We start from the raw sequence: 12,809 nt of genomic DNA on the forward strand, positions 1-12,809 counted from the left end.
CACAACACTACAGGACAATAAGAGAAATGCACAAAACGAGAGTTTTTTTCGCGTACATTTTCAGCGAATACAGAAAAGAGCCAGATGAGTTCCATAAATCTTATTCACTTCTGTTTGTTTGTTCATTTTGTTTTGTTGTAATTTAATCTGATCGAATCTGATCCCTTTTCTTGACAATGACGTTTTTCTGTCATTTTGTGTATTTTTGTTTGCATTTTGCGTGTAGCGTCATTTTCTAAATGTGTTGTTGTTTTTGTAATAATTTTGTTTTAGTGGAGGTTTTGTTAAACATAAATAAATAAGCAGCCTTTTGATAGGAGATGCTTCAGCTGTGATGTATCACCAGATAAACCGATCACCAGTTCAGCTAATACACCGTTAGCTAAACCAGAGACTTTTTTAGATTTAAATGCAGTTATAATAATAATGTGAATAGCCTGTTCATCAAAACACTTCAAAAACACACTTTAGATGAATCTCTGCGTTCATTTTCACAGGATAACATGATCACTACTTGATCCGTTACACCTAGCAAGAGTTTCTGAACGGGATTATGAATTAACTCTAATTTGTTCATTTTTTGATATAATCTAAAGATTCAATCACCTGTTTTCTGGTTAAAAATAACATTTAAATGCATGACGTACCAAAACCTACAGTATGTCATGTTTGGGGCCAATTTTCGATAAAAATAGAGGGAAAAAAACGGTCATAATTCAGTTTTTTACCGTACATTTGGCACGATCACTTATTGGTTTAAATTTATGTTATGTCTAATCTGATCGCCTTGACTGTTCTTGACATTAAAAAATAAAAAAACAGAAGCCGTTTGATCATTTATGTTCAGTCACTGGATAACATGATCACTACTCGATCCGTTACACCGTTAGCGAGAGATTTGAACCGAGATTATGGGCGGAATTGGACATATTTGTTTGTTTGTCACACTTTGCCAGACGTTAGCTGTGTTTCCATCTCTGCAGCGTCGTCGTGTCTGTTTGTGAACGCGTGACCTTCAACAACGCCGTATACGTGGATGTTTATTTTGTCTTTATTTTTCTTCATGGATGTGTGCATGTGCAGAGTTAGTAATCCTGATTACGCTCACCTCCCAGTGTCCCATTTTTAGAAGAAACAAGGGATGCAGTGTGTGTGTGTGTGTGTGTGTGTGAGTGTAGACATATATTCTGCCACCACAGTAAACACCCTTCATATGAACAACAGAGTCAGATCAGTGATTCCCTAAAGGCATCTGCAGCATTGGCAGCATTTTGTATCTGGAAACAACTCAGAGAATCAACTCCATTCTGCCTGCAAGAGGATTACACCCCCCCACACACACACCCCACCCTCCCTCTCTCCCCCTCCCATGTGAAGAACCAAGGCTTTTTCATCTATCGTCACCATTTTAATGCCACCTCGTTATCACGCAAAGTCTATTTTTCAGAATATACTTTGCATGTGACATTCTCCAGAGCGTTAGATCAGAATCCCTTATTACGATGTTGGCGGTAATACCTCAGTAGTCCCTGAAGTCGGAGCATCCCATCCCCCCGTGGTGAGGGCACACACACACACACACACACACACGATTGATCCAAGATGCTAAATCTGATTCTTCTGCATGGCATTGTGCTCTATTATCATAAAGGCCTATTAGCATTTAAAGTGCTCCCTCATCCCCCCCCCCCCCCCCCCCCCCCCCCACAGTGTCTACGACTCAAAGCAGTGACTAGATCAGCTTCTTTTATCACACGTGGCTGTTTGCTGCTAAAAACAATGAATGACGACTTCTAGTACTCACATTACTGTAACTGAGTTACTTTTATAGGTACTTATTGGGTTTTTATTTCTGAATCAGTAATTTGACTTGTACTCAAGTACGTTTTAAAAGAAGTAAAATAATTCATTACATTTCTACACCCAACAGTTACTGAGTAAATTATTATTTTTTTGTTTTAAAATTGTTAGGATTGTCCACCACTGTATATTTATGAAACTACAAACAATTAAATAACCAGACAACAATCAAATGCATCACATCATAACCGACCAATCAGATTAAACGTAACACATCATATCACAGCCGACCAATCAGATTAAACGTAATGTATCACATCATAGCCGACCAATCAGATTAAACGTAACACATCATATCATAGCCGACCAATCAGATTAAACGTAACACATCACATCATAGCCGACCAATCAGATTAAACGTAACACATCATATCAAAACAGACACAAAACTCTAAAACATCAGGTTTACAGTTCAGAAATGTAACTATATTTAAAGTCTGAGATTTTTTATTTATTTTGAATTTAATTAATCTGTGTTATTTATTTATTTATTTTTAATAATTTAACATTTTGACAATGAGATGTTTACTGTATGTATAATAAACATGGGGGTGAAAGTAACTAGTAACTTTTACTTTGAGGACTATTTAATTCAGCCACATTTTACTTGTACTTTTATGTATGATTTACTTACTGTAACCAAGTAACTGTACTGTACATATCAGTACTTCTGTGTGACACAGAAAAGAAGAATTACTTGTGAGTTATGTGTTATGTGTTTGACTCTTGTGTGTGTGTGTGTGTGTGTGTGTGTGTGTGTGTGTGTGTGTGTGTGTGTGTGTGTGTGTGTGTGTGTGTGTGTGTGTGTGTGTGTGTGTGTGTGTCTGGTATTGTATATTTGCCCAGAACTCGTTGGCACCGCTTTCGGGCCCCGGGCCTGATCGGCCCTTCTGCAAACATAAACAGGCCAAAATGTGTGCTCTGTCTCCACCTCGCAAAAAAAAAAACAAAACAAACTAAAGCTCCGGGGGACAATGGGTGCGTGGCCCTCGCCAACGTCCCCCCAAACACTGTTGACACAAACACAGTGTTTACACACATAGGAAGCGTTTTCCCATAGGCTGTCTTATCAATTTCAGCAGCAGATGAAAAATAAGCTGTACTTTGGTGCAGCCATGTTTGGGTGTGATAAATCATTTATTTGCTGGAAAAGTGCGATCATGGCCATGTCTGCAGTATCTATTTCAAGCAGCCACTGACTCATCCACAAAGTACCTGTGGATCATTATTCCTCCTCTCCAGTGGGTTTTGGTCTGTCAAACACAGATAAATACTTTGTTTTGAGGTCGGTATTCCTCAGTTTTTATTTATTTTTTTATTTGGCGCGTGGACGGAAACCAATGAGAAATGTTTTGTTGTGTGAAAATGTTTTTAAATGTGTCATGTCCACACAAGATAAATGTACATTTTTCTTTGTTTTTATCAGATAAAAAACAGATGAATGAATCAAAGATCATTTATATGTGTTAAAGGTTGAAAATGCTGCTCAAAACTTGGTTTTCACCTCTTATTGACATTGTTGGAAAAGTTTTGCTCATTGCACTCTATAACTGAATTACTGTATTTGGTAACTTACACACCATGAATGATTTCTCTCTTATTCTTCCTGTCTTCTGTTTGCTGATTTGAATGCTCTAATGCATGTATTTTTTAAACAATTTAAGCCCATTTTTGCTTATTTTTACCCTTTTCTCTCCAACTACACCAAACTCTCCATATTTTAACCTATTTTCATTACTTTTTCTTGCCATTTTTTTGCTCTTTTCAACATAGTTTTGCTACATTACTCCCATTTCTGACACTTCTACATCACATTTCAATGACTTTTCTGACACATTTTCAGCCCTTAAAAACCCTTTCCTCCGCTTTTCCACCTAATGTCACATATGTTGACCCATTATTATCTTTCCATCATATTTTATGATTATTTTTGCCAATTTAACCACATTCACCATTTCTCATGCCCATTATTCGTCAGTTTAAAATAATTGTTCCAATATTGACACTTTGAACCATTTTTACCACTTTTTCTGTCTGTTTTTATCCACCCTAATTTGCAACTTTTAACCAATTTCTGTGGTTTTTAAAATCCCATTTCACCACCTTTTCCACCAATTTTTGGTCACTTTGAACCATTTTATTTGTGATTAAAAGAAGGATTTCCATCTTTAAGATGACTATAATAATAATAATAACCATTCCTAGATAACAGTGGATATTATTCAGATGAATAAATAAATGTAGTCATCACAGATAACACATGTTCATGTCTGTGTTCAACCACCTTTATTTTGGGGGTCGCGGGCTGAAAAGCACTGCTCTAAAGGGCCAGATGTGGCCCCGGGCCCTTGAGTTTGACACATATGCTGTAATGCTGGCAGCATTAACACCACCTATAGTTTTAGCTGAAATACTTTCTTTTTAAGTGCTAAAATACACAAAACAAAATCATGAATACGTGAAATAAACAAAGAAATAAAACATTGCAGGAAAATACATTAAAAGACAAGAAAAACAAAGAAAACACTTCAAAAACACACAAAACTACTACAAAAATGAACAAAATGACAACAGTAATACACAAAATGATGCCAAATAACACAAAACAACAAAAAGGTACACAAAATGCCAAAAAATGACAACATAACATAAAAATTACTCAGCAAACAAACAGGCAAAATGGCAAAAAAACCGAGAAATGACAGCACAAATACACAATGAGTGCAAATAAACATATACACTATTTCACATGAAAAATACATAAAAAGACAACAGAAATGCATAAAAAGCCTTTATTTTTTCCTGTGTTGATGCTCAGATCACTCATTATTCTAAATGCTGACATGAATGTTGATTATGTGGCCCTTTCATTAAACAAACACATTTTTGTGGCCCCCCGCTGTGATAACAGTTGCCTATGTCTGTTATAGATACTGTGACTTTAAATAAAAACATGGTAAATGCACACGTAACCCTTTCTTGCCTAAATTGCAGCATAAATGTAATACATTAAAGATTGAATGGAGCAGCTGTAATTAACAGCTGGTGAGTTCTCGTAATGGTCACTGTCGGAGGAACTAAAAACAACCATCTGAACCCTCTCAGGAGAGAGACGGGGGTGGAGGGGGGAGCAGATGTAGGCACAGCAGATCCCTCCCCTCCAGGGAGCTCACCTTCTGACCTGCCCATCGATTCCCCCCCCCCCCCCCCCCCGCTTCCTTTTTTACCCACTGTGCTCCATCAATAATCATAGCATCAGCTTCTGTTCAGGTGGATCATTAGCATTGATCAGTGGTTGATAATGGAGAAAGGAGATCTGGTGTCTGCAGTTTGTATGAGGTGGGCTGGTCCTGCCAAACCTCACACTGTAGGCAGTGTTTCTCATACTAGGGGTACGAGATGGTACTACAGGGAGTACGAGAGAGGAATATTAACAAATGAATGGCTAATGTTTATTTTTAGTTAAAAGTGTTAATCACACTGAATGTTACCAGCAACTCACAAAACGACAATAAAAACACACACACTGAGAGAGAATAATTTTAATAACACACAAAAACACACAAAAATAAGAGAAATATACTGTACACTAAAAAAAACAGACAAACAACACATTTTACAAAGTGACACCAAAAACACACCAAATGAGAGAAAAATACACAAGATCACTACAAAATACACAACAACAATAGAGAAACACACAAAATCACACACACTGAGAGCAAAAAACATTTAGCATAACAAGCAACACACAAAACGACAATAAAACACACACGAAATGAAAGAAAAACACACAAGATTATGACAAAATACCCAGAAATAAGAGAGAAACACACAAAATGACATAAGAAACCAAAAACACACGCACTGAGAGAATAATTTAAATAATACCAACAACACAGTTTTCATTGCAATTTTCCCAAATTCTTTCTAAAAAATAAATTCCCAAAATAATGTACATAATCCATAAATGTTTTAAGTACGAAATACATATGAAGTCATTTTTTTGCCTCTCGAGTCATGTGACCATTGTCTTCCTTTCAACCATGTTGAAATGCTGAGATAAATTTTTTTGATAAATTAGTTTTTTTGCTGCTTTGATTCTAACATATTTCACTTAGTTTTACTTCAGCTGTGTCGTAGAAGTTTTCAGTGAAATGGCCCCAAACTTTTGAGACTTTAGGTTGGTTCGTCTTCACAGTTCATGTTACGTTACTGCAGCAAAAATGAAGCAGAAAGTGTCCGTCAGGCCTGATTTTATCATAAATTTACAACATTAAACATGGCATCAACGCAAATGTTGGTCACCAACATTATCAATTATGTTACTCATCATTTTTGCATTATTGTTTATGTTACACGAGAATCTCGAGACGGTCTAGATATTTCATTCTATTTTTTCTTCTTCCCTGCATTAACAATCTCAAACTCCTCCGATGCACGAGAGCTGTTTTTTCCTGGTGTTTCTCGTCTTGTCTCCTTCCTTTGCCGACACGTCAGCAACAACTTGTCATTCCTATGAATCTGCTGAGCCTCTACCTGCCACTGATGGCTGTGGAAGCAGAGAAAGCAAGAGCCATAGATTCTATCTCCACACTCTCAGTTCTTTCGCAGAGTGCGGAGGACCAGATGGTTTGTGTCTGTCATGTGGTCAGGTATAGCAGGAAAAAAAAACACCACGTTGACGTTACCACGTGTTCAGCTCCGGTTCGTCTCCGAGGCTCGGCTCACAATCAAGAGCTTTGGCTGGAGTTGATGTATGAGGAAGACAATTTATTTAGAACAGTGTAGTATGACATCTAGGGCCTGTACTAGAAAGCAGGATTTATCTCCATTAGCTTCACATAACCAAACATTGTCCGTCAGACAGAAGCTGTCCTACCAATCTGGATAACAACAAGCTTAGTTAAGCATGTTGATTTCAGCCTGGCTACCTGCTCACTCTAGTGACAGAGGTAGATATTACAGTGTCAGACGAATCACAATCACAGAGAAACTGGAGAGCAACTTACGTCACAAATGAAGAATAATTCTTTAAAAATATGAAAAATTCAAATCCATAGTTCACACCAAAAACAACACTGTTGCTGCAGTAAAAGCAGAAAGTAATTAATGCAGGAATTGATGAGTGTTAATGATGTTTAAATTAGTGAGATCATAAACACAGAATAAACAGATACTGTCTGTGTCTCTGATGCTGCGTTCATACAGATCAGTCTACATCATAAGGTGGAATATATTTATATTTATATTATCTTACAGAGGCGGGACTTCAGTACTCACTCAGATCTTATCCAGAACAAAACCCAGTCCTGACCAGGTTAGTCGTTCAGCCTAAGTTACCATGGTGATTTAGCTCCATAAGACATTACGAGCTTCGTAGTCCAACACACACTGATTAAATCCCAGAAGTTAGCGCAATTAGAGGTCATCTAGCTTCGTAGTACAGCCCCCCAGATATAGACAAAAACAGTGATCAATAACAACCTTATACAAATATAAATTAAGGTATTTTGGTACAGTAGCAGAGAAAAAGGATACTGTATAATGTATACATACACATGCATACAAATACACATTAAACATTTTGAAATGGACAGTATTCAAAATTAACAATTAACTGTAGGAACATATTTTAACTCAAAACAAACAGTGTTATTATTATTATTATTATTATTATTATTATTAGAAGAAAAACAATCACAGCAGGATATTTTCACCTTATATACAGTTATTTTAGTTAACACAGTTGTATGTGTCAATGACGCAATAAGGATTTTTACCGAATGATATTTCGTGTGGTGAAAATAATCTATAGGTGTGTACACATCGACGCTCAGAGCCCGAACAAGTCCAATTATCCATTTATTATTCATTTATTTGCGAGTCAAATATTAAGACGGTTGGTGGTACCAAATCATTGGCACATACCAATATATACATGGGGCCCATTACCTCGTATGTGTCACGGGGGCTCCAGGGGGCCCCATTTTTCAAATGACTACTCCTCTGTTAGTTCTCATTAGACTGGAATGCAGTTTCCGGTAATTTCCAAATTTATGGGAACATAGTCGTGTGATATATCGTTTCAAAGGTAATTCATCGTAGATTATGGTTATGCATTGCACAATTCAATGTGAGGGCCAGGGGACCCACAACCTTTTTTTTGCCAATTTCCATTAAAGATGTTTTCTCATTTATTTCTGAGTCAAATATTACGACAGTTGGTGGTACCGAATCATTGACACATACCAATACAGTATATGAATGGGGTCCATTACTCCGTATGTGCCACGCCCGTTAATGCTCGTTGAATCGGGCTGTAATTTGACATGGATATTCAATGAGTGGATGTCTAGAACCTTTTAACTCGGTGGAACCGAGTCATTTGACTGAATTCTTGGGAACGTGGTACGTGCTATTCGGCACTGAGACGTTCCGCGGGCCCGGCCGTAGTTCATCAGAACGTGTTATTCCACATATTGCACAAATTTGTGCGAGAGACGCTAATCAGAGCAGAGCTATGAAAACAATTATGTACAAACACACACACACGCACACACATCGTTCCCAACATAATAACAGACACATCCCAGATCGGCCTCTTTAATCGTTGGTGCATTTTAACAATTACAGGCTAACAAGTCCTTATTACCCCTAACGCCCCCTAATGCCCCCCCCCACCCCCCCCCCCCACCCCCCACCCCACCCCCCATCTTGATCCCAGCTTGTAATTGCTGCTTTTCTGAGCGTCTCCACGTAGTTATTAGACAAGAATCTTTACCAGGACATAACACAGAGCAACCACTGCCTGCCACTGACAATTGGATGACCAAACCTGCCAAAATAATAAATAAAAAAATAAATGTGAAAAATAACAAAAAAAGGAAAATTAAAAAAAGGAAATACAAATAAACAGATATAAATGAAAAACATACAAAAGTTAAAAAAAATCATAAAAAAATATTGTGTACAAATGAAATATAGATTTATTTTATTTTATTTTGTATTTTAATTTTTCTACTGTTATTTTAATTTTTTAATTTATTCATTTTTTTATTCCATTTTTACAAAATACAAATGTAAATAAGGGTACTGTCCTAAATGGTGTATTTATTTTACAATTTTTGCATTTTTTTTTTTTTTATTCATTTAATTTCAATTCCCAGCTTGTAATTAGACAATAATCTTTACCAGAACGTAACACAGAGCAATGCCTTTCATGGCGTCTGCCTTTAAAAATAAATGAATAACTAAATAACAAAAAAGGAAAATTGAAAATTAAATTCAAACAAATAAATGGAAAAAATACAAAAGTTAAAAAAATGCATAAATATTGTCCAAAAATTATTTATTTTAATTATTTTGGCAAGTTTGGTTTGCAACAAAATATAAATGTAAATGAGGGGGCTGTCCTAAGTGTGTCTGTGTTAAACTGTTTATATGTGTAAAATAAATGATTCAATGAATACAAGAAATAAATAAAATAAAATTAATTATCTTAGTCTCTTCTTTATTATCTATATTACATTTTTGGACAACATTATAATAATATGTTTGCATTTATTAATTTAATTATGTATTTATGTTTTAATTTTAACTTTCGTATTTTTTTCCACTTTTATTTGATTTAATTTTCAATTTTTTACATTGATTTATGTATTAATTAAATTTTAATTTAGTTTTTTTTGTCCTCCATAAAGAGCACATGTGTTTTTAAGGTTGGAAACGTACGCTGTGTGTGTCTGCACTAAAGTAGCACCCCCCCCCACACACACACATGCTGACTGGGCGGTATGTTTAGAGTACTTCTGAATGGAACCGTCAAACACACACACACACACACACAAAGTTCCCGGCTGTGCTCGTGGCCGCCTGCTGTATCACCTAATAACCAACCAGCTACAGCAGTGGGAGTGAGATGGAGGCTTTGATCAAAGGTTCATCACTTTCTCTATTTCTAAAGATTCAGCAGATGTGAGGGAGTCACACTCATCACTGCATTTATGAGTAGGTCTTAGTGCTCCGCCACGGAAGATGAAAAGTACGACAGAACTGACTGTAATTATAGGACCAATCTGGTCATTTTTCACCTCTAACTAGTGCATTATGTTTGGATTAAGATAGATTTCAGATTGAAAATAGTGCAATTAATTTGAGATATTTATTAGGGCTGGGACTTTATCACGTTAATCGCTTTTTTTTGCACTCCAAATGGCGTGGAACCGGTACAGCCATGATAGTGATGCACAGACCACAACACAAGATACGGGAAAACACGAGAAGTCATTCCTGTTTTTTGTGGGCGTTAATTTTAGTTTTTAAAAACACAAGATGGAAAACTGTAGCTCAGTTCCTTGTGTGCAAAATTATGCAAGAAAGAGATTTTCTAGGTTCCCTTAGCACCTTAATATGAAGGTAATAATAATAATAATAATAATAATAATAATAATAATAATAATAATAATAATAATAATAATAGTTTTTAGAATGTGACGTGAAATTAATTTAATGTCACAAATGATGAGAAAAAATGTGAACCTGTAGATTTAAAATTTAAACCCAAAGAAAGTATTCACACATTCATAGACTGATATTTACACAAATAAAATTACAACTACAAACTTGTAGTCCAACATTTACTTGCATGTTTTTTTAAATGATCGTTTACAAGCACAACTCTGCGGTTCCGACTTCTCCAATCTACAGATGCACAAACTACTTCTTTCATGTGATTCCGCGTTGCTTGACTTTTGCAACTAATTTTGCGAGACGTCTGTGGAAAAACACATTTGTACCCGTAGAAATGATTGACCAGTTTCTACAGGTACAAATATGTTCTCCAACAGACGTCTCGCAAAACATGTGGCAAAAGTCAAGCAGCGCGGAATCATGCGAAAAAAGTAGTGTCGCTATTGGCTGAGATTAGATCAGTCGCCACGGTTACATGATGTTTTTTAATTCGGAATTAAATATTCAAAATTAAAGTATTCGGAATTAAAGTGTTCTGCTTCGTGTTTATTCTGCTTTATTTATTCCGCTTTAGGTCTGGGGGTTGGGAAGGCTCTGATTGGACAGGGGACGAACGTGACGTATCACGTCTATCGGGAAAAACACACAACAAACCTTTAATCGTTGGCTGTAAGACAGAAGACCACATGTTTTCACCTTTATTTTGTTTGTAGTTTTGAAGTAACAGCTCGACAATAACACACTTTGGCCCACGGAGCAGCAGGAGATATGAACTAATCAGCAGTAAATAAAACTCTGAAAAACAATAACCAGGAATAAATATTTGGTAAAGATATTAGCTCTAACAACTTGAACAATGATAAACTTGGTGATATTACAGCCTACGGGGACGCATTTACTCCGTCTTAGTATCACCGTCCGATGAAGCCAGTTCCATTTTTATACTTCCATCCATTCACTAGTTTCATTATATCTATGTCTTCTAAGGTTCTTATTAAATAAATAGTCTTGGCTCTAGTCCGGGCGGCCATCTTGGATTATGTCGTCACCAGCGCGTCATCACGGCAAGTCGCGCCTGCGCAGAACGACCAGAATTAACTTAAAGCGGAATTAAGTGTTTACAAGAAGGGGGAATTATTTCAATCGGAATTAAAATTGGGATAAACCAGCCACCTAATTCGGATTTACAGGTAAATTTAATTTGTAATGAAATTAGCATTAGGAATTAAGTGTTTACATGAACAGTTTAAAGATGAATTCACTTCACATTGTGGGGGCGGGGCTGCTGTGACTGGTCGTGTCTTAACTACTCCAGGAGCAACGCCCATAATCAAGGCATTTTTTTAATTTCCCCCGAGTTGCAGGTCAGTGAAAACCTGGTACTTACACTTAAAGTTAGAAATGTTGTTGTATTTTGTAAAGGCAAAACAGATACTAAACGTGTACAGTACATTTCATACACAATGCAAGAACATTAAAATCAGCAGTAAAAAAAAACATGAAATCAACAATAATATGATTAAAAATCTCCCTCTCAGTCATACTCAGTAGAGAAAACTTTTTTGCAGCATAACAACTAAAAGCAGCGTCACCATGTTTGCTGTGAACTCTGGAAAATATTTCAGTGCAAGACATGAGGGATGTGATTCATCTCTCAAAATGAATATATTCAGTTAATAAATGATAAGAAATGAGTAAATCTAAACTAATGATGATACTATTAACTATTCTTTTGCACTTTTCTCACGTTCTGCTCCTGCTCTATTCTTTCAGAGGATCTGCTGCCGTTCGGCTTCCCCAGTATAGACATGGGCCCCCAGCTGAAGGTGGTGGAGCGGACCAGGACGGCCACCATGCTGTGCGCTGCCAGCGGCATCCCCGACCCAGAGATCTCCTGGTTCAAAGACTTCCTGCCCGTGGAACCCGGAACCAGCCTGGGTCGCATCAAACAGCTCCGATCAGGTGAGATTAGACCAGTATTAGTGGGATTATTGAATGTTCCCGTCACCAAACAAATAGTTACACTTTCAGCCGCTATCAGGTAAATCCCTCTACTTTGGAGTTTAGTGATTAATAGGTGTTAATTATGAATGATGGATTATAGAGTTTATCTACATCCTCTGGGGAAGTAAAGCCTTATTAAAGCCATTTTAATAAAAAAGATAATTGTGTCATCCTTATTAAGCCCTGGTAAATGGTATGGAAGAAAGGAATGACCAAAAAACCACTATATAATGACTGTTGAGTGAATACAGCATTTTCAATTCTATGCAGGTTTTTATTATTGTTGCACATTTGTAGGGGAATCCTAATGATCACCTAATATCATAATCAATCCTCTCCAAACAGTCCGTATTCCTCCTTTTCCCCAGATCTCTGAATCAATAAAAGCTGATTTATGTTTGTTCACATTATGATTTCTGCTGATGCACGCCTCATCCTGACCCACCCACAATGAAATTGGCTCGTTGTGTTGA

The 12,809-nt window shown here is 36.7% G+C and overlaps 1 protein-coding gene across 1 annotated transcript in view; it reads left to right on the forward strand.

The window, feature by feature from the left end:
• Positions 1-12,809, forward strand: part of LOC114478848 (receptor-type tyrosine-protein phosphatase S-like) — a 123,924-nt gene that overhangs the window by 43,663 nt on the left and 67,452 nt on the right. The window contains 1 exon segment of the mRNA XM_028472137.1: positions 12,106-12,294. Coding sequence (XP_028327938.1) covers positions 12,106-12,294 — 189 coding nt within the window.

The sequence above is a fragment of the Gouania willdenowi genome, chromosome 17 (genome assembly GCF_900634775.1).
Source record: "Gouania willdenowi chromosome 17, fGouWil2.1, whole genome shotgun sequence".
Lineage (NCBI taxonomy): Eukaryota > Metazoa > Chordata > Actinopteri > Blenniiformes > Gobiesocidae > Gouania > Gouania willdenowi.